This window comes from Erythrolamprus reginae, chromosome 2 (assembly GCF_031021105.1).
Source record: "Erythrolamprus reginae isolate rEryReg1 chromosome 2, rEryReg1.hap1, whole genome shotgun sequence".
Taxonomy (NCBI): Eukaryota; Metazoa; Chordata; class Lepidosauria; order Squamata; family Dipsadidae; genus Erythrolamprus; species Erythrolamprus reginae.
This window is the reverse complement of record NC_091951.1, coordinates 198,489,815-198,516,466: the sequence shown is the minus strand read 5'-3', so window position 1 is coordinate 198,516,466 and position 26,652 is coordinate 198,489,815. Positions and strand designations below refer to the sequence as shown.

At 38.6% G+C, this 26,652-nt stretch overlaps 2 protein-coding genes across 2 annotated transcripts; both read right to left on the bottom strand.

The window, feature by feature from the left end:
• Positions 1–6,049: 6,049 nt before the first annotated feature.
• On the bottom strand, positions 6,050–8,535 carry LOC139161661 (lysozyme C-1-like). The gene is made up of 4 exons (XM_070741097.1): positions 8,389–8,535; positions 8,037–8,198; positions 7,324–7,402; positions 6,050–6,309 (listed from the first exon to the last, which is right to left on the bottom strand). Exons 1-4 carry the CDS (start codon positions 8,522–8,524, stop codon positions 6,243–6,245), a joined length of 444 nt encoding a protein of 147 aa, XP_070597198.1. The 5' UTR covers positions 8,525–8,535; the 3' UTR covers positions 6,050–6,242.
• Positions 8,536–15,143: 6,608 nt separating this feature from the next.
• Positions 15,144–25,743, bottom strand: LOC139161665 (lysozyme C-1-like). Its single transcript, XM_070741099.1, has 4 exons — positions 25,599–25,743; positions 25,247–25,408; positions 21,815–21,893; positions 15,144–15,210 (listed from the first exon to the last, which is right to left on the bottom strand). Exons 1-4 carry the CDS (start codon positions 25,732–25,734, stop codon positions 15,144–15,146), a joined length of 444 nt encoding a protein of 147 aa, XP_070597200.1. The 5' UTR covers positions 25,735–25,743.
• Between the last annotated feature and the right edge of the window lie 909 nt (positions 25,744–26,652).

The window sequence follows — 26,652 nt, the reverse complement described above, 5'->3', positions numbered from 1 at the left end:
AAATGTTGCCTTTGTCATGGTCAGACCATTTTCTATTGTGGCTTGACTTCCTGGCTCCAATCCTTCCCCGCAGGAAGGCGGAACCGACTAGCAGGTTCCGCCCCAGATGCCTGATGGATCCAGAAGGCTTTCAGAGGGGGCTTGGGGTTATTCCAGATACACTCATCCACAGTTCAGCAGAGTCTCTTGCTGAAGCCTGGAACAAGGCTGCAGCGGAAGCTCTTGACCGGATTGCGCCATTGCGACCTCTCCCCAGCACTAGACCCCATAGAGCTCCATAATTCAACGAGGAGCTCCGGGAGTTGAAATGCACGAAGAGATATCTAGAGAAGCGATTAAGGAAGAGTAAGTCAGAATCTGATCGAACACTTGTAAGAGCTCATATTAAGACTTACAAAGTGGTGCTCAAGGCGGCAAGATGCGCGTATCATCCCACCTTGATTGCATCAGCGGAATCTCGCCCGGCCGCTTTGTTTATGGTGACCCGCTCCCTTCTTAACCAGGGGGGAGTTGGGGAGCCCTTTCAGAGTAGTGCCAAGGACTTTTTTCACTGATAAAGTCGCTTTGATCCAGGCGGACCTTGACTCCGATTGGATAGCAGAGTCGACTGACAATGAGTCAGTCAAGGTGACTTGGGCACATATTTGTCCACGTGTCTGGGAAGAGTTTGATCTGGTGACACCTGATGAGATGGACAAGGCCATTGGAGCTGTGAGTTCCGCCACCTGTTTACTGGATCCGTGTCCCTCCTGGCTGGTCTCAGCCAGCAGGGAGGTGACATGGAGCTGGGTCCAGGAGATTGTCAATGCTTCTTTGGGGAGGGGGTTCTTTCTGGCTCCATACAAGGAGGCACTTGTGCGCCCCCTCCTCAAGAAGCCATCCCTGGACCCAGCTGTACTTAATAACTATCGTCCAGTCTCCAACCTTCCCTTTATAGGGAAGGTTGTTGAAAAGGTGGTGGCGCTCCAGCTGTCTTTGGAAGAAGCCGATTGTCTAGGCCCTCAACAGTCAGGTTTCAGGCCCGGTTACAGCACAGAAACTGCTTTGGTTACATTGAGGGATGACCTCTGGCGGGCCCAGGCCAGGGGTTTATCCTCTGTCCAGGTGCTTCTTGACCTCTCAGCGGCTTTCGATACCATCGATCATGGTATCCTTCTGCGCCGGCTGGAGGGGTTGGGAGTAGGAGGCACTGTTCTTCAGTGGTTCTCCTCCTACCTCTCTGGTCGGTCGCAGACTCACAGTCGGTGTTAGTGGGGGGTTCGAGATTGACCTCTAGGTCTCTCCATTGTGGGGTGCCTCAGGGGTCAGTCCTCTCCCCCTGCTATTTAATATCTACATGAAACCGCTGGGTGAGAGCATCCAAGGACATGGGGTGAGGTATCATCAGTACGCCAATGATACCCAGCTGTACATCTCCACCCCTTGTCCACTCAACGAAGCAGTGGGAGTGATGTGCCGTTGTCCAGAGGCTGTTGGGGTCTGGATGGGTGTCAACATACTCAAACTCAACCCTGATAAGATGGAGTGCCTGTGGGTTTTGCCTCCCAAGGACAATTCTATCTGTCCGTCCATCACCCTGGGGGGGGGAATTACTGACCCCCTCAGAGAGGGTCCACAACTTGGGTGTCCTCCTGGATCCACAGCTCACATTAGAGAAACATGTTTCAGCTGTGGCGAGGGGGGCGTTTGCGCAGGTTTGCCTGGTGAACCAGTTGTGGCCCTATTTGGATCGGGAGTCACTGCTCCCTGTCACTCATGCCCTTTTCACCTCGAGGTTCGACTGCTGCATCCTCTATTCATGGGCCTTCCTTTGAAAAGTGTTCGGAAACTTTAGATTGTGCAAAACGCGGCTGCGAGAGCCATTGCGCGGCTTCCAAGATCTGCCCACGTTTCGCCAATATTCCGCGGCCTGCATTGGCTGCTGATCAGTTTCCGGTCACAATTCAAAGTGTTGGTTATGACCTATAAAGCCCTTCATGGCACTGGACCAGGATATCTGCAAGACCGCCTTCTGTCGCACGAATCACAGCGGCTGGTTAGGTCCCACAGAGTTGGCCTTCTCCAGGTCCCGTCGACTAAACAATGTCATCTGGCGGGACTCAAGGGAAGAGCCTTCTCTGTGGCGGCCCCGACCTTCTTGAACCAGCTCACCCCAGAGTTGTTCAGGACTGCCCCCACCCTCCTTGCCTTTTGTAAACTTCTTAAAACCCACCTCTGCCGTCAGGCATGGGGGAACTGAGACATCCCCACTTGCCTATATAGCTGTATGTATGATATGTTTGTGTGTATGCTTTTTTATATACTGGGTTTTTTTAGGCTTTTTAATGTAAAATTTTTATTTTAAACTTTAATATTAGATTTGTTACTGTATATTATTTTTATCATTGCTGTGAGCCGCCCTGAGACTGCGTAGAGGGGCGGCATACAAATCAAATAAATAATAATAAATAATAATAATAAAAATAATTTCTGATCTGATCTATTAAGCAATAATATGTCTTGGATCTCAGAAAGCTGGAAACTGTCCTTATTCTCCAAGATCCACACAGCCTCCACCCTGCTCTCTTTTAAAAGACCATGAATGCCTTTCTGCTTCCTCATTACTGGCCCTCAGTGACATGAATTGGAATCATTGTTATGAATGTTTGTGTATTCTGCACTTCTCCATATCAACTTTTACATGGTTCCAAATTATTCCTTTTTGTTTTAACCATTGTTACTTTTATTCAGATAAATAGCTTCCAAATTTTCCAGGAAGAGCCACCAGTGGTCCTGAGTTACTGAGACATAGATTTAGAGGTATTGGGGAACAAAATGAGCTACATTTGGCTATGGGAACTTAAGACTGAAGATACATCTAGTTCTGCTGAATCCTCCTGGGTCCTTGAAATACAGATTAGCCTGGCATTCAATTCTCACTAGAATGCAGTACTGCAAATCCCATTGAATGAAATCTCAAAAAGGAATCTGCATTCTGTCTAGTTAAAATTATTACAGACTGGAAGATTTTACAGGTTGAATCTTGCTTAATATTTTCCAAGTATCTCCATATGCAGGTATCACAGATGGACAATGACTTGTTGATTACATCCTGGAACTGAAGATGCACAAAATACACTAGATTCAATAGAAAAGCATATCTAGACTTTGTGAGAAGATGAGATCTTGAAACAGAAGAATTCACATTAATTTGGCCTGTTTCATTCATCTGCTGCCGCTGTCCCCTTTGTTTGGATGTTCCCTTATTTGGCAGGTGAATGGATAGGAAGAAGATTGCCACCAAATTTTAAATTTAGAACGAGTTTTACTTATATTATGGAGCAAACGCCAAGCTTTAATAAAACAGGACCAAAAGCTTATTTGAATTTTTCTGTTTGTTTTTTCCACTGCAATTGTGTCTCAGCATATATTTCTTTTGTCTGATAAAGTTTGTGAAGACAAGCAATATATTATATTAACCCAATGAATTGTGTTTTATATAGAAAGAGAAAGGTGGGAAAGAAGCTCTAATTTTGTATTTCTGGATAATATTGCAGGAGAATACCAGACTGGGAAGGGTTAAATATATCATCAAGCTGGAATTCCTTTGTGCCCACAACAGTCCTTATTTAATTCAGTTGCATGCAATAAATTTGCATTCATTTGAACAACCTTGATTCCTGATTTCTTGCACTTGAAACATACAGGAGAATCTGACATGGTTGCACAATGAATTAATGCATTCTAGGAATTTGCAACTCTTAACAGGGTTCTTCACTTGCCTTGGTGGTGCAGTGGTTGGAGTTCAGTACTGCAAGCTATTTCTGCTGATCACCAGCTGCCAGCAGTTTAGCAGATCAAATCTCGGTAGGCTCAAGCTTGACTCAGCCTTCCATCTTTCCAAGCTTGGTAAAATGAGGACCCAGGTTGTTGGGGGCAATATATTTACTCTCTGTAAACCGCTTAAAGAAGGTTAAAGCACTATGAAGTGGTATATAAATATAAATGCTATTGCTAAGGTTACTGCTATTCAACGCTTTCTGAAACACAATCTTAAATTTCATTAATATAATTTAATTTTAATTGAATTGCAATAAGTTTGGTTCGTTCCTGCAACTCTACCTTGCCTCAAATTTTGTCTGTCTGTCTAGTAAGATCTAACTGGTTTGGGATATTTCACATCTAATCTATTTAACAGTACAATAATATATTTTGTATCCCAGAAATCAGGAATCTGACCTCACATTTGAGATCCACACAGCCTCCACTCTTCTCTCTTTTAAAAGACCCAGAGCCCCTTTCTGCTTCCTCATTACTACGTAGGTCTCAATGACATCACTTCTAAATTGGCTTGATTGTTATGAATTTTTGTGTATTTTCCACCTCCCCGTGACAACCACTATGAGGTTTTAAATTCTTCTCATTCATTGTAAGCTGTGTTCAGAGAAGTAGAATAGAAACAGCTAAACAAATCCATATTAGATTTCAGCTCAGTTCTATTCATATTCTACCTTTTATTGTGTTCAATAAAATTCTTTCTCTAGCAGCCTACAACCTTGGGGACTTTCCATGCTTCTCTTAATTCATAAAGGAAGTTAGTAACTTCAAGTTACCATGAGGAAATGCAGTTGGGTTTTTTCAGTTGTCACAACTGTCAGAAGTTGCCCTTCCCTCAAAAATAATATAAATATAATAAATATAAACCCAAGTTGTAGCCACAAATACCTTGAAGTCTCAAAGCTCAAGAAGCATGTTATGGAAAAGAACTGGCAAAGATAAATAGCTGACATATCAAACATTGGAAAATCTTCAAAGGGTATTTAAAATCAGATCAAGAGTGTAATGATTAGCAGATAGATATAATTGTCAATTATTTTTTAATTAAAATTAAACTAATAATAATAAATAAATTTTCAGTTGACTGAAATAAATCTTTCAGTCAACTGAAAGATTTAAAACAGATTTTACAAAGACAGTATAAAGTCGAGAGCTAGAATTTGAAATATAATCATGTTTTGATGATGAACATGAATTGTAATTATAAAAATGTACAAACCTGTTGATATTTGAAGCATAAGAGGAACAGATTAAAGAATGCATGATAAAGTGGAATAAGAATTTTGGTAATACAGATAATCAGTAGGAAAATAGACAGTCAAAAGGGTTGAATTCACATTATAGCAACCGCTTCATTTACAGCCCTCTCTAAGCTATTTAGAAGTCAGCATATTGACACCAACAATCTGGGTCCTCCTTTTACCCACTTCCAAATATTGGAATGTTGAGTCAATCTTGAGCTGGTGAGATTTGAACTGCTGAACAGCAGACAGAAGTTAGCTGAAGTAGCCTGCAGTACTACACTCTAACCACTGTGCCACTGCACCACCTCGATTCAGATGTTTTGTTATGATCTCCAGGAAAATTTTTATTAAATGATGTCCCTTTACTAGATGAGACCAGAATAAATTATCTAGAATGTATGAAGACTCTTCAAATGTATTTCTATTTGTGTTTCTATTTATATTATTATTGTAAGCTGCCTTGAGTCCTTTGGGATTGCGTGACATAGAAGTCGAATAAAGGAATAAACAACATTAGGGGACATTTTATCATGTTTAATGATTATGTAAAAAAACTAAAGATATTTGATTTCAAAGATTTATCTCTCTCTCTGTCTGTCTGTCTATTCATTCATCCATTCATTTGCAAAGACAATCTTCCCAGAATGCCTGTTTCTCAACGAATTTCCCCATACCTAATCTGTTTCCCCACATTTTGCCCAGTTCTTCTTTTTCCAGACTACCTTTTTTCCTTTTTATTCATAACCAAATCAGTTTGTGATCAAAGTAATAGAATAAATTATGGTCGTGACCAGAGTTTCTACTGTAGTTCACTCATATTGTATGAAGAGATGCATCAAGATCTCTCTTAGGTGATGCCAAGTTTTGAACCAGTGATGTATTTGATTACACAGTTCTCCACTGCCATAGAAAAGATTAATAGCCAGTTCAGTTATGTGAGAATAATGAAGGATGAGATGAAAATTGCAAAATACACAATACCCATTTTATTGAACATTTTCAAGCAATATTTGAAGAGTTTAAAAGTAATTTAAAATCATTATTTGTATGCAGAGAAACGTGTTCTTCTCAACTTGTGGGTACATGCTTCGAATCAAATTATGAAAGATAAATTATGTAAGAAATAGTATCATTTTAATCACAAGAGGAGAAATGTAGAAGAGAAATGCAGGCTCCTCCATCTCAGAGCCGGCAGCCCCTAATGAATGACGACACATCTATTCCTTTGCAGTGGTTCCTCCAGGCAACCCTAGAAGTAAGAATAAGAATATTGCATGTCTTTCCAAATCTCATGCATAGTTGTTTGTTTGGTTATGTAAACCTACTTCAAGAATAACAGAATATGAGAATAACAGAATTGGAAGGGACATTGGAGGTCTCTAGTCCAAGTCCTTCTCCCACAAGCAGGAGACAGGAATTCCCAGATAGCCAGCGGCACCTATCTTCCATTCATCTTTCCTGTATATTGATTGATAAAGTTCTTTGCTGGTTTGTCAATGAATTCATTTCCACCAGACTAAAATTCAACATTTTTTTTAATTTTAGTTAAAATAGTCCTAACTTTCAATTTGTCACAATAAAGCCTATATGACTAGTAATGCCCAAGAGATACTTTGGTTCCAATATAGGGGTGGGTTCTAATTTACCCCACTGCTGGTTCACTTCCTCCTTCACAGCAGGCGCACTCATACACAGTGGCAACAAATACCATAATAATAATAATTTTAAAAAATCCAAAACAAATATGATGATTCATGTGCATGCTGGAAATTCAGGTTCTATGCATATGCAGAAGAAAATAAAATAGGCTGCAGCCCGTTTTGGATTGGATTGGAAGTTTCACAAATGATTTCTCCCGGATTCTCTCCCTGTATTCTTTGTTTACCAGTTCTCTGATCCCGTTGAACTCTTCCATGGGATCAGAGCCTTTGTGTTTAAAGGGCCATCTGTTAATTCTTCTGGTACATGCCCCAATTCTATACCAAACTCCAATGCTGAACTTGTGATAAAAGATTTTAAAACAAATGAGAAGCACAAAAGTGGGCAACAGATGGGAAATTATTGGGAAGAAATTGTCCAGCTATAATAGGCATCAACCAACCCCTCTAGCAAGAAAAATACAAATTGCCATATTCAAGAAATTGTATCTTACCATCAGGGTTAAAAGTTGTATAATAATTTAAAGAAAGATAATTAACTTTCAAGACAGTTCAATTGCTACCCAATGTTACAAGTGGAAGATTTTAATGGAAGATTGACTTACCAGGCATCCATCCCTTGGGGATCACGGACAATTCTCTTAGCACACTCAATATCATCTGTGATGTCATCATTTGTGAAAGCTGCCAGGAAGGACAAATAGATGTTTTAAAAAAAATTCCAAAGACTTGCATAATATTGCTATTTAAAGCAGATCCTTACCCAAGTGGAATTTAAATTGTAGGACATCAATTGTCATTATGTAATGCATTCACTTCTATAACCTAATTTTTATACATTGACTAACCGTGTGGTGGGTGGTGTGGAGGCCCAAAATGAGATATGTCTGTGTGAAGGAACTTAAAGGATTTGTGACAATTTGGAAAATAGAGTACAAAGTGGAGGAGAAGATTGAGGAAGGGTAAGAAAATATGGTGGATAGGATACTATCACAGATAACCCAGCAGGAACCTTGAGATGGTAAGAACCCAAGCGGGAACTTTGAGAGGCAAAATGGTTCAACGGCAGACATCAGCACTAAAGGAGAAGAAGGATTATAACTCCTGTTCAAAAGATTCACCTTACCTATTTCTCATTTTCTAGTGTAATAGGTACACTTGGTAGTAGGTCAGATCAGGAAACAAACACTATAAGTTTTGCAGGAATATTACAGCATATCAACAACACTAACAATAACAGAATTTTGAAAGCGCCTAACAACTGTTGCATTCTTTTCATCAAGGTACTGTACTTTATTCTGTATACTAGGTATCTTACCACTGCAAGGCTTATTGCAGCCATTAGCTGTAGGGCCCTGGTTATTGTTGCACCAATAGCGGCTGTTTATCTGGAAAATCCCATAGTCACGACTGCCATCCGTATTTGGTGGTCCCACAGCTTGGCTATTGTATTTGCTCTCATGATAAGACATGCAGACCCCTGGAATAAAGGAAACAGACAAAGGAGTATAAAAGGCTACTGCTATAAATGAAAAACTATCCTGGTTTCTTACACAGCGTATTTAACCATCTTCAGTCATTCTTCCCCCAACTAAGGAAGGTTCCAAGGACCCATCCCTCTTGAAAACCTGGACCAGGCTAAAATAGAGAGATAGAAAGAGTAAACTCACAATGGCCCAATTGGACCCCAGAATATCCATCCATGCCGTTTCTTTTCAAAAGTTCAGCCAATTCACACCTTTCATATATTTTTGCTTCATTGACTGCAATGAAGAGGAAGAGGAGAGTGAGAGCTAAGGCCTTCATTGCTACAGCTTCTTTGAGGAGATGTTCTGACTTCTCTGGTGCAGCTACTGGATTTTATAGTCTCAGCTTGTGAAAGTGGAAACTCAAGAGCGAATGATAAGTATGTAGCAATAGTAATTTCCAAACTTGAAGCAAAAACGGATCAAGAGAGGGTGTTGAGGAGAAAGAGGAAGAAATTTTTTTTTTTAAGAAGCAAAATTTTGTAAGAAGCAAAACTGAAATTAAAAAATATGTGAGGAAAGCATTTTTAGCTCCATGAGAGATCCTGGGTCAAAGTGAATGAAGTGCCAAAAATGAACAAGTGATGGACACAATTTCATGATTGAAGCTGTATCATTTTTTAATATGTTTTGCATGTGACGTATGTGGAAAAGGAAGAGGGCATTTTTTGTGTGGTGACTGCTGCCTTTTTTTATTTTTTTGGACCTCCATTCCAAAGACATTTCTCTCTCTCCTTTGGTAGATTTTTCTGTTTGGTTGCTTCTATACAACTCTTCTTTGAATGGGTTTTTTTTCCATCTCATGAAGTTTGTGGAGAAATGCAACATACAGAAATTACTCAGATAACTTTATTTTATTTCCTTTCATTGGCTTAGTATCCTCCTTAATGGTACATAAAGGGGGAGAGCTAGAAAAGTGGGGATGAGGTTCTAATTTTGTATTTTCTGCTTTTATAAGAGAATCTGACATGGGTGCTCAATGAATTCATACCTTCTAGCAACTGTAACTCTTACCAGGATACTTTATTTAAAAAAAAACTTTCTGAAACATTATCTTGAATTCTTTAAACTTAATTTAACTTGTTTGATTTGTGGCCGTGGTGAAGAAATACAGATAAAATGAATTGCTATAGTAAAAATTCATTGATTCGTCAAAACAACATAGATTGATTATGTGTCATCAATTCTCTGTCAGCTCTTAGTGACAATATACAGTAAATAATTTTTCCCACCATCATCTGAAAATTTTTCCCACCATCATCTGAAAAAGCAACCAGGCTTTGTAAATTATTCATGGTATGCAGTGAACTCTACATAGTTTGTTGCAGAAGACTACTCAGAAGCCAGATCTGGTCATGAAGTGGGCAGCAGAGGCAGGGAATTCAAGGCACTGGTTTTTATCTGCAAAAGTTCTGTACTTATATTTCTGATCTGATCTATTACACAGTAATACGTCTTGGATCCCAGAAAGCAGGAAAGTCTTAACCAGTGTTCCCTCTAATTTTTTTGGGGGGTGGGTGGAAAAGTAGTGTCTGAGCGGCAGTCCCTTCGGGACTGAGCGGCACAGAAATAATAAATAAATAAATAAATAAATAAATAAATAAATGAATAAATGAATGAATGAATGAATGAATGAACGAACGAACGAACGAACGAACCAACGAACCAACGAACCAACGAACCAATGAACCAACGAACCAACGAACCAACGAATGAACAAACAAACAAACAAACAAACAAACAAATAAAAAAACCACCCTGTTTTGCCTCAGAGAATTTCAAAATAAAATACTGTACTGTGATAACAGTGAGCTCATAATAGGGCAACTCTATCAATATCAAAATGCCACTTAAATAGTTGAGCTAGTTTCAAACTAGATTTTGATTTTCTTTCTCTCTTCCTTACTCCCATTCTTTTTCTTTCTCTTTTCCTTCCTCTCTTTTTTCTATCTGTTTCTCTCTCTTCCTCTCTTCCTCTCTCTCTCCTTCCCTCTCACTCTTTCCCTCTCGGCTTCTGGGCAGGTTTGGAAAACTCTGAGTTGGTGATGATTTTTAAGTGAGCGATTGCTCACTGCTCAGCTTAGAGGGAACTATGGTCTTAACTCTCCAGCCATTCATAAAATATCGCCCAAAATTTCTCTCTTATTTTTTTCTGCTTTATATATTAATTTTATGCAAATATTTGGAAATAACTTTCTATTTTGCCTCTCCCAGCAGCCTTCTCAGATTATTATTATTATTCTCCAAGATCCACACAGCCTCCACCCTGCTCTCTTTTAAAAGACCATGAACCCCTTTCTACTTCCTCATTACTGGCCCTTAGTGACATGACTCCATTTCTGAATTGGAATCATTGTTATCAATGTTTGTGTATTCTGCACTTCTCCATATCAACTTTTACATGGTTCCAAATTATTCCTTTTTGTTTTAAACATTGTTACTTGTATTCAGATAGCTTCCAAATTTTCCAGGAAGAGCCACCAGTGGTCCTGAGTTATTGCGACACAGATTTAGAGTTATTGGGGAACAAAATGAGCTACATTTGGCTATGGGAACTTAAGACTGAAGACACATCTAGTTCTGCTGAAATTAACAGCTGAATCCTCCTGGGTCCTTTTTAAAAAAAAATGTTTAAAAAGTTTTTATTTACGAATATACAATAAATGCATTGGTTACAATTAACAGTATAGATATGTCAAATTACAGGAAAAAAGAAATGCAAAAAATGGGTAATTAGAGATTAAAACAATGATCCTGTCGAATTATAGTTTAAACAATATGCATTTGACAATAGACAGAGACAAATAAACAAAAAACATCGACAAACATATAAACATACAGAAGAAGAAAAAAGGAAAGAAGAAAATATGAATTTGGCTAGATGAAATTTTGAATTTGAAACTTGATAAAACACCAGAATGCTTCCCTTTAGGCAGTGATCCCCAAACTACGGCCTGCGGGCCACATGCGGCACGCGGAGGCCATTTATCTGGCCCACGGGTCTTTTTCAAGGCCGCACTGGAAAAGCAGTGAGAACGTCCCCCTCAATCTCATCTCACCCGAGGTAAAGTAAGGCTTGCTGAAAACCGAGCTGGGCACAACACACATACATACATGCACACACACGCCTCCTCCTCCTCTTTGAGTTGCTAGCTCCCGTTTTCTGAATGTGGATTGAATGGGAGTCCAGTGTCGGAGGGTGGAGGCTTGTCGGGTGAGTCCTCCGCGGGGAGAGAAGAGGGAGGGAGAAAAAGGGAAAAGAGAGAGAGAGAAGTGGAGAGAAAGAAAGAAAAGGGAAATAGAAGGGAAAAAGAGTGAGGGAAAGAAGTGGAGAGGAAGGAAGGTGGGAGGGAAGGGAGGGAGGGAAGGAAGGAAGGGGGAGAGAGGGAGAGAGAAAGGGAGGGAAGGAGGAAGAGAGATAGCAAGAGAGAGAGTGAGAAAGACAGAGCAAGAGACAGAAAGAAAGCAAGAGAGCAAGAGAGAGAGAGAGAAATAAATAAGGTATGTGCAGTGTGCATAGGAATCTGTTCACAGGTTTTTTTATAGTCCGGCCCTCCAACAGTCCAAGGGACAGTGAACTGGCCCCCTGTGTAAAACGTTTGGGGACCCCTGCCTTTAGGCATTCTAAGACAGAATCTTTCTAAAAATCAAGTCCATCTAATTATCCATATAACTACAGCAGCCAGATTAGCACTTGCGCAATGCTGGAAAAACGAAGACATACCCCAAGATGACTTAATAATAGGAAAAATCAAATACTGTGTGGAAATGACTAAATTAACTATGGTAATTAGAAATAATACTGAGTCCTCATTCAACAACTGTTGGGATCCCTTCTACTGTTGGTTAGGAAAAAAAGAACAACTTGCCTAATAAATGTTAAGAATTGTATATATTCAAACAGATACAAATCTGGTATCCAATCTTTCTTTCTTTTCTTAATAGATGTATGAGACATCAATACATATACTAAAATTAGACTGGCTTTATTAAAACCTCTTTACCTTGATTTATTCAACACTTTCTCTTATTTAACTATAATCTTAAATATTAGATATACTGAAAGTATATCTAGTTCACAATTTTAACACAGATCTACCGTACACCCGCCCGTCCTTTCTTTTCTTCTGCTCTTCTCCTGGGTCCTTGAAATACAGATTAGCCTGGCATTCAATTCTCACTAGAATGCAGTACTGCAAATCCCATTGAATGAAATCTCAAAAAGGAATCTGCATTCTGTCTAGTTAAAATTATTACAGACTGGAAGATTTTACAGGTTGAATCTTGCTTAGTATTTTTCAAATATCTCCATATGCAGGTATCACAGATGGACAATGACTTGTTGATTACATCCTGGAACTGAGGCTGCACAAAATAGACTAGATTTAATAGAAAAGCATATCTAGACTTTGTGAGAAGATGAAATCCAGACCTTGAAACAGAAGAATTCACATTAATTTGGCCTGTTTCATTCATTTGCTGCCGCTGCTCCCTTGTTTGGATGTTCCCTTATTTGACAGGTGAATGGATAGGAAGAAGATGGCCACCAATTTTTAAATTCATAACGATTTTTACTTATATTATGGAGCAAATACCAAGCCTTAATAAAACAGGAGTTTAGCCAAAGCATCTGTATGACCTTGGATGTTAATCTAGGGTTTTCATATGAGAATTTCAAGATAGTTTATTAGTATTGTATGAAGAGATGCATCTGGTTCTTTGTTAAGTGACACCAAGCTTTGAATCAATGATGCATTTCGTTGCACAGGTCTGCTCTTCCATAGAAATGATTGGTAACCAGATCTATTATATAGGAATAATGAAAAATGAAAATGAAATAAGTAAAGCATGAAACAGGGCAGGCCATAATGCATAAAACTTGCTTTATTGAAGCAATTTTCAAAGATTTTAAAAAGCAAGGATTTTTCGTCTTTTCCACCCAGAAACCATTTAAAAATCATCATATCTGTGCAAAGAACCTAATTGTTCAGAGTGTATGGAAAGCAAGTGTTATGCTTCGGGCCTAAGAAGCAGAACAAAGGGAGAATTGCATGCAGATATTTCAAAGCAAAACATTTTTATATAGAGAAAGGATTTACACAGGCAGAATCATGCTTTTTAGTCCATGTTGGCAGCTCTCTCAGTGAAATTGGTTAAGAGATTATGGTGCTTGCTACTGCTAAGAAACTGGCTTTCTTGAGACCCACACAGTCTTAATTCTGCTCTCTTTTGAAAAATCTTGACTTCTTGAGCATCTTACCAGTGACTTTGAGTCATTATTATGAATGTTTGTGTCTTTTGCACCTCTTACCAGGGAAGCCTTTGGAGCCTGGGGAGGGCAAAACACGAGCCTACTGGACCCACCAGAAGTTGGAAAAGAGGCTGTTTCCAGCCTCCAGAGAGCCTCTGAGGGATGGGGGAAGCAGTTTTTGCCTCCCTAGGGATTGAATTATGCATGTGGGCACTAACACATGCATGATAGCCTGCGCCCACGCTCTTTCGGCATTGGAGGGAAAAAAGGTTCTCCATCACTGATATAACTGCAGGTCTTGTCAATCCATAAAGCAAAACAGAGTAGAGCTGAGCAGATTAGATTAGATTTTTCGGTTACAAAAGATGCACAAGCCCATCCACTCTTTCAGCCATCTTTGGATCAAGTCTGGCAGCTTCTGATGAGTGTTTGCCATCCTAGTTGATAAGAATGTGGATAACCTTGGATCTCTCTCTCTCTCTCTCTCTCTCTCTCTCTCTCTGTGTGTGTGTGTGTGTGTGTCTGTCTGTCTGTCTGTCTCTGTATTTATGTTTTTATTTATTTATTTATTTTATGTATTCATTTTGTCCAATACACAATACATATTAAAGAGAATAGACATGTAGTATTATACATAAAGAAAAGGATAGAAGAAAAGATATAAAAATAGAGGAGAAGATATATGAAAGGAAGAAAAGATATATGAGATTAAACAATTGGACAGGGGATGAAAAGCACACTAGTGCACTTATGTACGCCCCTTACTGACCTCTTAGGAACCTGGAGAGGTCAATTGCGGATAGTCTAAGGGAGAAATGTTGGGGGTTAGGGGTTGACACTATTGAGTCTGGTAATGAGTTCCACGCTTCGACAACTCGATTGCTAAAGTCATATTTTTTACAGTCAAGTTTGGAGCGATTAATATTAAGTTTGAATCTGTTGCGTGCTCTTGTGTTGTTGCGGTTGAAGCTGAAATAGTCATTGACCGGTATGATCTTGTGGGAAATACTTAAATCGTGTTTTAGGTGCCGTAGTTCTAAGCTTTCTAGACCCAGGATTGTTAGTCTATTTTCGTAGGGTATTCTGTTTCGAGTGAGGAGTGAAGGGCTCTTCTGGTGAAATATCTTTGGACGTTCCAGACAGATGAGATGGGTTCCAGACAGATGAGCTGTATTCAAGGATGGGTCTGGCAAAAGTTTTGTAGGCTCTTGTGAGTAGTGTGAGATTGCCGGAGCAGAAGCTACGTAGGATCAGGTTAACAACTCTAGAAGCCTTTTTGGCGATATTGTTGCAGTGGGCTTTAGCACTTAGGTCATTTGATATTAGTATTCCAAGGTCTTTTACTGAGTGTGGGTTGGCTGTGAGAATTTGTTTATTCAGTTTATATATGAGGTTTGGATTCTTTTTGCCAATGTGGAGGGTAGAGCATTTGTTGGTTGATATTTGAAGTTGCCAGGTGTTAGACCAATCTGAGACAAAGTGAAGGTCTTTTTGGAGAGTAAATGTGTTGTCAGTGGTGTTGAAAAGTTTAACATCGTCGGCAAAAATAACACAGTTGCTTGCGATATGAGTTGCTTGCGATATGAGGTGCAAGCAGAGACTCGTGTTGTTAAATGTTGCTTATGTAAGAAATGGAGGATTGGCAATCTCAGAGGTTGCAACCACGAGTCCATTTAGACAGATTTCTGTCTTTGCAGTTATTTTTCCAGCCAACCCTAGAAGTAAGAATTGCTTTCATTTCTACATCACATACATGCTTATTTTTTTGATGCTGTAACTCTGCTTCAAGACAGCCAGGTAGTTTCAAGGTGAGCTAATTTTTTCAATAAATCATTTTTCTCCCAAGTTAAAATCAAAGGAAAATAATTGTTTTAGCTAAAATAGTTTCTATTTCTCATATGGCACTCTACATGCCACTGATGCCCAACAGACACATTGGATTCCAGGCTCCAACATAAACTTGCCAGAGTCCATGTTAGCCAGGGCTAAAGATACTTAATTTCCAAAGTATTGGGTGAGCACCAGACAGGTCATAAAATCCTGCTCAAAACCAGAGCAATTGTTACATAATACTAATTGTTGACCACATGATTTGCTTTTAAATGTTGATTGCTAGCTTAAGAGTTTCCTGTATAATAATCTGCTGTTGCAGAGCCCTTTTCAATTGAAAGCTTCACAAATGATATCTCCCTGCTTGTCTCACTATTAGGTTCTTTACAGATCCAGTTCTCTGATCCCTTGGAGTTCATTCATGAGATCAGAATCCTAATGTTTAAAATGCCATTTGACAAATTCTTTTCCTGCCTGTCCCAACTGGGTGTTAAATCTTGATGCTGAACCTGTGTTTAAAAAGATCTATAAATAACCGACAAGCACAAAACTGGATAAGGAATGTCAAATTACTGGGAATAAATTATCCAGGTATAATAGGCATCAACATTCATCCTGCTAAACTGTGTGCCAATCTATTTTAAATCAGGATTTAAACCCAAATTCAAAATATTATTAAACCCATATTTTAAAACAACCAGGATGCAAGTATAGCTATTAAAAAAGGTCATGTCAATAAACTATATTTTACCACCAATGTTAAAGTTGTACAATAGTACAACAAAGGAAAGATAATTCACTTTCAAGACAATTTCAGCTGTAGCGAGGGGGGCATTTGCCCAGGTTCACCTGGTGCAACAGTTGCGGCCCTATATGGATCGGGAGTCACTGCTCACAGTCACTCATGCCCTCATCACCTCGAGGCTCGACTACTGTAATGCTCTCTACATGGGACTACCTTTGAAAAGTTTTTGGAAACTTCAGATCGTGCAGAATGCAGCTGCGATAGCAATCATGGGCTTCCCTAAATATGCCCATGTTACACCAATACTTCGCAGTCTGCATTGGTTGCAGTCTGCATTGGTTGCCGATCAGTTTCCAGTCACAATTCAAAGTGTTGGTTATGACCTATAAAGCCTTTCATGGCACCAGACCAGATTATCTCTGGGACCTCCTTCTGCCACACGAATCTCAGCGACCAGTTAGGTCCCACAGAGTGGGCCTTCTCAGGGTCCCATCAACTAAACAATGTCATTTGGCGGGACCCAAAGGAAGAGCCTTCTCTGTGGCGGCCCCGGCCCTCTGGAACCAACTCCCCCCAGAGATTAGAATTGCCCCCACCCTCCTTGTAAGCTTCTTAAAACCCACCTCTGCCTTCAGGCATGGGGGAACTGAGATATTCTTTCCCCCTAGGCTTCCACAATTTATGTATGGTATGTTTGTATGTGTGATTGGTTTTATAATAAGGGTTTTTAGCTGTTTTAGTATTGGATTGTCGCATGTTGTTTTTACCACTATTGTTAGCCGCCCCGAGTCTACAGAGAGGGGCAGCATACAAATCCAATAAAAAAGTAAAGTAAAGTAAAGTAAAGTAAAGTAAAGTAAAGTAAAGTAAAGTAAAGTAAAGTAAAGTAAAGTAAAGTAAAGTAATAAAATAAAATAAAATAAAATAAAATAATAACAATAATAATATATTAGATTTGTATGCTGCTCCTCTCCAAGAACTCAGGGTGGCTCACAACAATAATAACAATGTACAAATCCAATATTTAAAAACACAATTTAAAAACCCTTATTAATAAAATAATCACACAACCTTAATCAAACCATACATAAAGCAGTAGTTAGGGGAGGTGTCAACTTCAGGTAAGTCCAGTCCCAGCACTCACGGCCACGGTGCTCACTCCCCACTCAGCCCTGGTGCTTGCGGCCCTGGCATTCGCAGCCCTGGTGCTCACAGCCCACCTAGCCCCGGGACTCACAACATATACAGCCACAGCCCTTAACTTTTGGGGAAGAGCCAAGGCCGTGTGCTTTCTTGCTCCTTTGCATCTTCACCTTCCTGCAGCAGCAGTAGTACCCTCTTCCTGCTTTGCCCTCATCATGCCAAGAAGATGGGGCACAGGGAGCAGGCACGGCAGCTGGAACTCAGTGGCGCCACTATTGCTGCTGCCTGCATGGCTGGGGCTCTGCTGCTCTAGGCAATGCAGGGAGATTCAGTTGCTGTGCATGTGCAGTAACTGAAATCTAGCACGAACATCCCTCATGCAGTGAGATTTCAGTGAAAAACGCTGATTTCTTTGCTTCTGTGCATGCACGGAAGCAAAAAGCCAGTGATTTTCACTGGAATTTCCCCAGTTGCATGCATGCATGGTGCGTGCATGGCCGGCGGGGATGGAGCTGCACATGCAGCTCCATTTCCGCTACCAGAATTGTATCCCCCCCCCCCATTCTGGGAATGGCCAACCCCTACTTGGAGGCTTCACAAATGTTCTCTCCCTGCTTCTCTCACTACTTTGATGCTTATAGATCCAGTTGTCTGATCCTGGGCAGCTTGTGCATAGGGTCAAAATCCTGGTGATTAAAAGGCCGTCTTCCAAATTCTTCTGCAACCTGTCCCTACTGTGTTGCAAACCCCAGATTTTAAAGCCCATAAGTGCAATGCCTGGGAAGGAATAATACAGCTGTAATCAGCATCAACAGCTCCTACTTTTGTGTCTCAGTATACTGTTAAACCATATTTTAAACCAAAATACAAAGCCATACTTTAAAGCAAGCAGAATGTACATAGAGCAATAAAAAAAATTTTATTTATTTGTTTGTTTGTTTATTAGATTTGTATGCCACCCCTCTCCGTAAACTTGGGGCGGCTCACAACACAGCTCGTCATATTCAGAAAACATATTTTACCACCAAATCAGCGAAGGGCTACCAAACCTTTTACTACCACAATGTGGGCGTGGCTTATGCTGGACGCCCTGCATTTTCTTTCAACATCTTTCAGTGCAAATGGGTGCTCTGGGGTAGAGCTCCATTTTCGCTACCCCCCCCCCCCCCACATCCGGGCAGTGGCCCACCCCTGCACCAATGCTATAATTTGTACAATAGTCTAAAGAAAGACTATTAACTTCTATGACTACAAATTCAGTTGTTACCCAATCTTAAAGGGGAAGATGTTAATGACAAATTGACTTACCAGATCTTTAACCCTGTGTGATCACTCGCAATTTGTTTAGCACAAGCAATATCATCTGTGATGCCATCACCTGTGAAAACTGCCGAAAGAGGCAAATTTATTGAAATAAATGATAGTATGATAGGAACCGAAGACTAGGCCACTCTCAGGAATGAGGACTCTCTGTTCTTCATATGTTTTAGCCTCTAGTTCCCTAATCATCTTTGTTGCTCTTCTCTGCACTTTTTCTAGAGTCTCAACATCCTTTTTGCATCGTGGCGACCAAAATTGAATATAGTATTCTAAGTGTGACTTTACCAAGGCCTTGTAAAGTGCCTTCATGTGATCTTGATTCTATCCCTCTGTTAATGCAGTTTAGAACTGCGTTAGCTTTTTTGGTAGCTGCTGCACACTTCTGGCTCATATTTAAATGGTTGTGCACTAGGTCTCCAGATCCCTCTCACAGTTACTACTGTTGAGCAAGGTACCACATATACTGTACTTGTGCAATTTGTTTTTCTTGCCTAAATGTAGAACACGTAGAACATGCATCATTCTCTCTCTCTGCTATCTATGCTCTTTCTTCTGATTCACTGTGACTGATGTAGTAAGCTCGATGATAGCTTGATGTATTTGTAAGTTGTAATGTATGTCTGATATGTAAGACAAAGACAGGCTTGTAATACAGTGTTCCCTCGCTTTTCGCGGGGGATGCATTCCGAGACCGCCCGCAAAAATTGAATTTCCGCGAAGTAGAGATGCGGAAGTAAATACACTATTTTTGGCTATGAGCAGTATCACAAGCCTTCCCTTAACACTTTAAACCCCTTAAATTGCAATTTTCCATTCCCTTAGCAACCATTCAGATTATTACTCACCATGTTTATTTATTAAAGTTTATTAAAAAATATATTTATTAAAGGCAGATGAATTTGGCAATGACATATGACGTCATCGGGTGGGAAAAACCATGGTATAGGGGAAAAAAACCGCAAAGTATTTTTTAATTAATATTTTTGAAAAACCATGGACTTCGAACCAGCGAACTTCGAACCCGCGAAAATCAAGAGAACACTGTATTATCATTGTATTGAGTGATATTGACTGGCTTGAATGTGTATGACCGAACTGTTTAACTTGACTGTACTATTTCTAAAAGAAAACATTAATTTTAATTGAACTTTAATATCTGTTTTTGTATGACTGAATAATTACTCATATCTCCTTGATGACTCAAGGGTCATATACATACTCCTTAACAATTTTCATCACATCACATGTGCCAATATGATATGTTTAATAAATTTGGACTTTGAGGAGCAAAGTGGCTTTACAAAAGAGAACCAAATGATACGTTGAATATGGGGAAATATTCACAAAATGATAAGAATAAATAAATAGGAAATCGTATAATATCAGTATTAATACTTAGAAATATATATATGAATAATGGGTGACATAACTAAGTTTCCAATTAATATAAAATAATCTAAATTAGGACAAGAACAAATGGAAAAGTTTAAAAACAAAGAATAAAAGTCGATCTGTATACCGTAAGATGATTAATAGGTGTTAATGTATGTATGTTTTGTAGATTTTTTTTGTTTGTGTTTCATAATGTTTTCTGTATGTTTTTTTCCTCTTTTTTCCTCTAATATATACTTGTTGTGGTTAGCTCTGGCCCAGCTCCTGCCCCAAGGAATGTGGAGGTGGATGTGGGGGAGGTGGATGTGGGGGAGGTGGATGTGGAGGTGGATGTGGGGGAGGTGGATGTGGGGGAGAATCTGCCGACGAAATCTCCTCTGACCAAGGAAGTGTGAGTGACAGGGAAGAGGGGAGTTTGGTAGACAGCCCAGGAGGAGATCAGTCATCTGTATCATCCCTGGATTCTGAACAAGAATTAATGACACATCCACGCATGCGTAGAGTGATGCATAGGAGACAACAACTGAAGGATTATTACAAGAGAAAATGAGGCCACCTGTGGTTGGGTGGGGCTGCTGTAATTAGTGCTACAGATAAAAAGAGCAGCCTGGTGTTTTAGCCTCATGGCAGTTTATCTGATTCATTGTTTCGTCAAGATAGTGGTTTTTGCTGTTCAGGATTGTGTGTGTAGACTCTCTGGACTTTAGAATTGGACTCAATTTCCCAGTTATTTGGTGAGCAATTGGACTGCATTTAACCTGTGCCTTGTGTGTACCAGAAAATCCCTTTGACATTTAAAAAGGGAGCTGTTTCTGCTTTTCTGTTTATAAAACCTTTTGGGTTTTCCTTTTATCGTGTGGTGTGTGTCTTCCTGGACTAATTACCCTGTAATTACAGGCAGTTGAGACACGCCGGCAGAACATATACTAATAAAAATTATTTTTTAAAAAAAGAATAAGAATATTGCATGTCTTTCCAAACCACATGCATAATTGTTTGTTTGATTATGTAAATCTACTTCAACATTTGAAATAGAAAAATCCAACATTTTTTTGTTTTAGCTAAATAGTCCTAACTTTCTGCTTGTCAAAATAAAGCCTATAGGCCAGTAATGCACGAGAGATACTTTAGTTCCCACATATCCTAGGTACGATCTGTACTAGCTAGAGCTAAGGGGAGTTCAAAAATCTTTGGTGAGCACCAGAGGAATCACAAAATCCAACCCCATATCATAGAATCCTTTAGAAGGGCACACAGTAAAGTAACTTTTCAATTATTCTAAGTTTTGAGCACATCATACCATTATTGTTTGGTTCTAGATGCCCAGTTTAACAGTTTTTCATCTAACTATATGTTACTGCAATCCCCTTTCCTATTCAATCTATGATTGGAGGCTTCACAAAATATCTCTCTCCATTTTTATCACTGCATTCTTTATGTATCAATTCTCTGATCCTGTAGAGCTCCCCCCATGGGATCAGAGCCCTGGTGTTTTAAAAGGCCATCTGCAAAATTCTTCTGCCACTTGCCCCAACTTGGTACTAATGGTGAACCCGTGATAAAAGATTTTAAAACAATTGAGAAGCACAAAAGTGGATAATAGATGGGAAATAAATTATCCCGATATAATAGGTATCAACAAACCCCACTAATAACCTATGTGCCAGTCTACTTATAATGTGAGTATAAATGACAGTAAAACTCCTATTCTAATGCAACCAGAATGCAAATGTAGCAAGAAAAATACAAATTTCCATATTCAGAAATTGTATTTTATCATCAAGATTAAAAGTTGTACAATAATTAAAAAAATTATAATTAACTTCCAAGACAGTTCAATTGCTACCCTAATGTTGCAAGTGGAAGATGTTAAGGAAAGATTGACTCACCAGGCATTCATCCCTTGGGGATCACGCACAATTCTCTTAGCACAAACAATATCATCTGTGATGTCATCATTTATAAAAGCTGCCAGGAAAGACAAATTAGAATATGTCAAAAGCCAGATTTTTCTTTAAAAAAAAAAAATCTATTTTAGGTATAGGACCTCAATAGTTATTATGTAATGCATTCACTTCTTTAACCTACTTTTTATACAGCTGTTGTAGAGCATGAAATACCATGAAATACCTCTAACTCTATAGAGTAACAAGTCTGAAAAGTGTAGAGCACTAGGAATCTCTTAATGCAAACTTCCTGACTGTCTTTCTGCACTCATAGATAGGAGTGAGAGAAGAACTGTTTCACCAAGAACCAGATTTCTCTGACAAAGGGCAGAGAACACTGGATCAGGTTCCTTGCTAGTTAGAGTTCTAGTGCTGAAATTGCTGCCTTTAACTTGTGCCTCTGGGCAAGACATTGACTAATGGTGTGATGGGGGTGTGGAGGCCCAAGTGAGATAGGGCTGTGTGAAGGAAGTTAATGGATTTGTGACAATTTGGGAAATAGAGTACAAAGTGGAGGAGCAGATTGAGGAAGGGTAAGAGGCCAACAGAAAATAGGGTGGCTAGATACTATCACAGATAACCCAAGCAGGAAGTTGAAAGTACTTTGAGAGGCAGGATGTTTCAATGCCAAATTTCGTGAAGCACTGGACAAAATTGAATAAGTATAAAGAGCACTAAAGGAGAAGGACTAAAACTCCCCTTCAAAAATTTCACCTGACTTATTGGGGACTTTTTTTTCTTTTCCATTGTAATAAGTATTAGCCCTTGGTAGTAGATCAGATCAGGAAAAAACACTGTAAGCTTTACAGGGATACTACATCATAACATCAAGAGCAAAAATAACAATAACAGAATTTTGAAAACTTGTCGAAACTTCTTCCTCCCACCTTTTACACCAAACAGAATCCAGAGTGATTTTCACTTTTTGGATGTTTCTTTCTTTCCCAGGACTGAATTGTCATTCTTTTCTCATCAACTTTATCTTAACATTTCTCTTTTTATTAAATTGTATTAAAAAGTATAACCAAAAACGTATATACATTTGTACATTTGCAATATTTGCAAAAAAAAGGAAAGAAAAAATACACATCAAAACAAATAGAAAACATCAACAACAAAATCAAAACAAGAAAAATACAGAAATATACAATGGACAATTACAACAATACAAATAACACAAAGAAAAATATCAATATCCTCTTGGGAGGAGGAAAATTACAATCTTTTCTAATATCAAATTATTTTCTGGTGAATAGAACCATCGGTATTCACTATTGTTCTTTTTGGTTATCAATGTCTTCTTTGTTGTTGTTATTTTTTAACTGCCTTCTGTACACTCTTTGTTAATTAATTTAATTACATAAAGATTTTGTCTTCACAAAATAGTTGTATATGCATCATATCTCAATATGATGTCAATAAATACATGTCTTAACACATCATATTTTAATTTAAACTTCTATTTCTCCTCTTAAACCAATCATAAAATGAGTTCCGTGTTTTATCATAATCGGAGTCATTTTTGTTTTGCACAATCCATTTTTTTTTTATTATTAGCGAGTCTTCTGGTGGGTTAGGTTGTTTCCAGCATTGGGCTATCGCCATTCTAGTTGCAGTCAGTATATATATCAGTCGGTAATACTTATTTTTGTCTAATTTTTGGTTTATTATTCCTAAAAGGTCTTCTGGTCTTCTGTTTATTTTAATTTGAAATATATCCGTTAGCCAATCTTGTATTTTAATCAAAAATTTCTTTATTTTTTGGCAGGTCCAACAAATGTGGTAATAAGTGTTCCTTGCATCTCCAACATTGTGGATTTATCCCGGTATACATTTGTGCTAGTCTTGCTGGAGGGAGGTGCCATCTATAGTACATTTTGTACAGATTTTCCCTGAATGCTGTCGATTTTGTTAATTTGTAATTTCTGGACCATATTGTATCCCATTTGTCTAGGTTTACACTATAACCAAAATTTCTACCCCAACTATGAATATTATTTTTACTATATAATCCTTCATTTTATAGTTTAAAAAATACTTATAGAGTTTCGAAATCATTTTCTTATCTGGACCTAATATTGTTTTATCCAGTTCTACTTCTCCTTTTTGTATCCCATTTGTTCTTTTATCTTCTTGATGATTTTATTTGATTGTATGGCCACCAATCTATTCTTATTCCATTTTTTCTAATTGCTCCCTTGTACTCAGTTCACCTCTTCCCTCCAGTAATTGATAATAATTAACCATTTTATTTAAGTCTTTTGTGTTGGGATGCATTATAGCCTCCATACTTGAAAACCATTGTGGGGTTTGTGGATAATGTGTTCTTTTAATACTGGTCCATACATCGTAGATTGAATTTCTAATAATATGCTGCCTAAAATATTTATGGGTTCTATCCTTCCTGTCCCATAGAAAGGCGTGCCACCCTACCACCAAGTCATGGCCTTCTAATAATAGTAATCGTTTATTCTCTAATTTAATCCAGTCTTTTAGCCAATCTATAATTGATGCATTGTAATGTAGCTCAAAATCAGGTAGCCCGAAACTTCCTTGTTTTATATTGTCCTGCAAGTACTGTATTTTCATCCTTGGTTTTTTCCCTGCCCAGATAAATTTTGTTATTATTTTATTAAGTTTTTGAAAGAAGTTTTTTTTTTAAAGATAACAGGAATTGTTCTAAATAAATATAGTATTTTAGGGAGAATGGACATTTTAATTACAGAAATTCTTCCCATGAGAGAGATCGGTAATTTGTTCCATTTTTCTAATATTGTTCAAATTTCTTTAATCAATACTGTATAGTTGTCTTCTTTAATTGTTATTGCCTTTGAGGACAGATTTATGCCTAGATATTTAACTCTTTTTACAATTTTTAATTCTAATTTATTTTCTAATATTTTCTTTTCTTTATTTATCAATTTTATGTCAATATTTTGGTCTTCTGTTTATTAATTTTTAATCCCACTACTTTCCCAAATTTGGTAATTTCATCCAATAATTTCCCACCACATTCAATGGGATCTTCTATATTAAATACTAGGTCATTGGCAAATGCCTGAATCTTATATTCTTGTCCTTTTATTTTCAGTCCTTTAATGTCTAACATTTCTCCTAACAACTCTTGCATTCCTTTCTTCTGTACACTAAGTACTTACCACTACAAAGCTTCCTACAGCCATTAGCTGTACGACCCTGGTTATTGTTGCACCACCAACAGATGTTTATCTGGAAAATCCCACTTTTGGATGTTTCTTTCTTTCCCAGGACTGAATTATAATTTTTTTTCTCATCAACTTTATCTTAATGGTTCTCCTAACAACTCTTGCATTGCTTCATCAAGATATTCTGTATTCCATATACTAGGTGCCTTACCACTGCAAGGCTTATTACAGCCATTAGTTGTAGGGCCCTGGTTATTGTTGCACCAATAGCGGCTGTTTATCTGGAAAATCCCATAGTCACGACTGCCATCCGTGTTTGGGGGCCCGACAGCTCGGCTATTGTATCTGCTCTTATGATAAGCCATGCAGATCCCTGAAAGGAAGCAAACCAGCAAAGGAGTATAAAAAGTTATTGTTATAAATGAAAAACTATCCTGGTTTCTTGTACAGAGTATTTAACCATCTTCAATCATTCTTCCCCCAACTAAGGAAGGTTCCAAGGACCCATCCCTCTTGAAAACCTAGACCAGGCTAAAATAGAGAGATAGAAAGAGTAAACTCACAATCGCCCAGTTTGACCCCGCTATATCCATCCATGCCATTTCTTTTCAAAAGTGAAGCCAATTCACACTTTTGAAATACTTTTGCTTCATTGGCTGCAATGAAGAGGAAGAGGAGAGCGAGCACTAGGGCCTTCATTGCTGCAGCTTCTCAGAGGAGAAGTTCTGACTTTTCCGGTGCAGCTACTGGATTTTATAGCCACAGCTTGTAAAGGTGGAAACTCAGGAGAGATCGATAATAAAGTATGTAGCAATAATTTCTAAACTTGATAACGGATCAAAAGAGGGTGTTGAGGAAAAAGAGGAAGGGAAAAAAATATTTTTAACTGTCATTTTTTAATTTCATAAGAAGTCAAACCAATTTTTAAAATGAGTGACAAAAGCATTTTTAGTTCCCTGAGAGATCCTGGGTCAAAGTCAATGAGGTGCCAAAAATGAACAAGTGAAGGTTACAATTGCATGATTGAAGCCCCATCATTTGTATATGCTTTCCATGTAATGTATGTGGAAAAGGAAGAGGGAATTTATTGTGTGGTGACTGCTGCCTTCTTGATTTTTTTGGACCCCCATTCCAAGGATATTCCTCTCTCTCATTTGGTTGAGTTTTCTATTTGGTTGTTTCAATATAACTCTAGTGAGAACCCAGTGAACGGCTACCAAAATTTTTACTACCACACTGTGGACGTGACTTATGCAGGATGCCCTGCATTTTCTTTCAACATCTTTCAGTGCAAATTGGGTGCTCTGGGGTAGAACTCCATTTTCATTACCCCACTGCGTTCCCTCCTGTCAAGGCAGTAGCCCACCCCTGTGAGAACCGTATTTTATTTTCTTGGTTTTATTGCCTTATTATCCTCCTCGAGGGCAGATAAAGAGGGAGAGCTGGAAAGGTGAAGATGAGGGTCTAGTTTTATATTTTCTTCTCTTATAAAATAATCCAACATGGATGCACAATGAATTCATACCTTCTAGCAACTTGTAACTTTTAACAGGATGCTTTATCATGTCTGAAACATGATCTTGAATATGGTAAATTTAATTTGATTTGATTTCTTTC

Bases quoted from the DNA above. Each gene is read 5' to 3' on its own strand.
- LOC139161665 (XM_070741099.1), bottom strand. From the start codon at position 25,734: ATGAAGGCCCTAGTGCTCGCTCTCCTCTTCCTCTTCATTGCAGCCAAT. The intron at 25,409-25,598 runs GTGAGTTTACTC...GCTTCCTTTCAG, and splicing joins CGGGGTCAAACTGGGCGATT to GGATCTGCATGGCTTATCAT. The intron at 21,894-25,246 runs GTAAGGCACCTA...CTTTCCTGGCAG, and splicing joins CTGTAATAAGCCTTGCAGTG to CTTTTATAAATGATGACATC.
- LOC139161661 (XM_070741097.1), bottom strand. From the start codon at position 8,524: ATGAAGGCCTTAGCTCTCACTCTCCTCTTCCTCTTCATTGCAGTCAAT. The intron at 7,403-8,036 runs GTAAGATACCTA...CCTTCCTGGCAG, and splicing joins CTGCAATAAGCCTTGCAGTG to CTTTCACAAATGATGACATC. The intron at 6,310-7,323 runs GTAAGTCAATCT...TCTTACTTCTAG, and splicing joins CCCCAAGGGATGGATGCCTG to GGTTGCCTGGAGGAACCACT.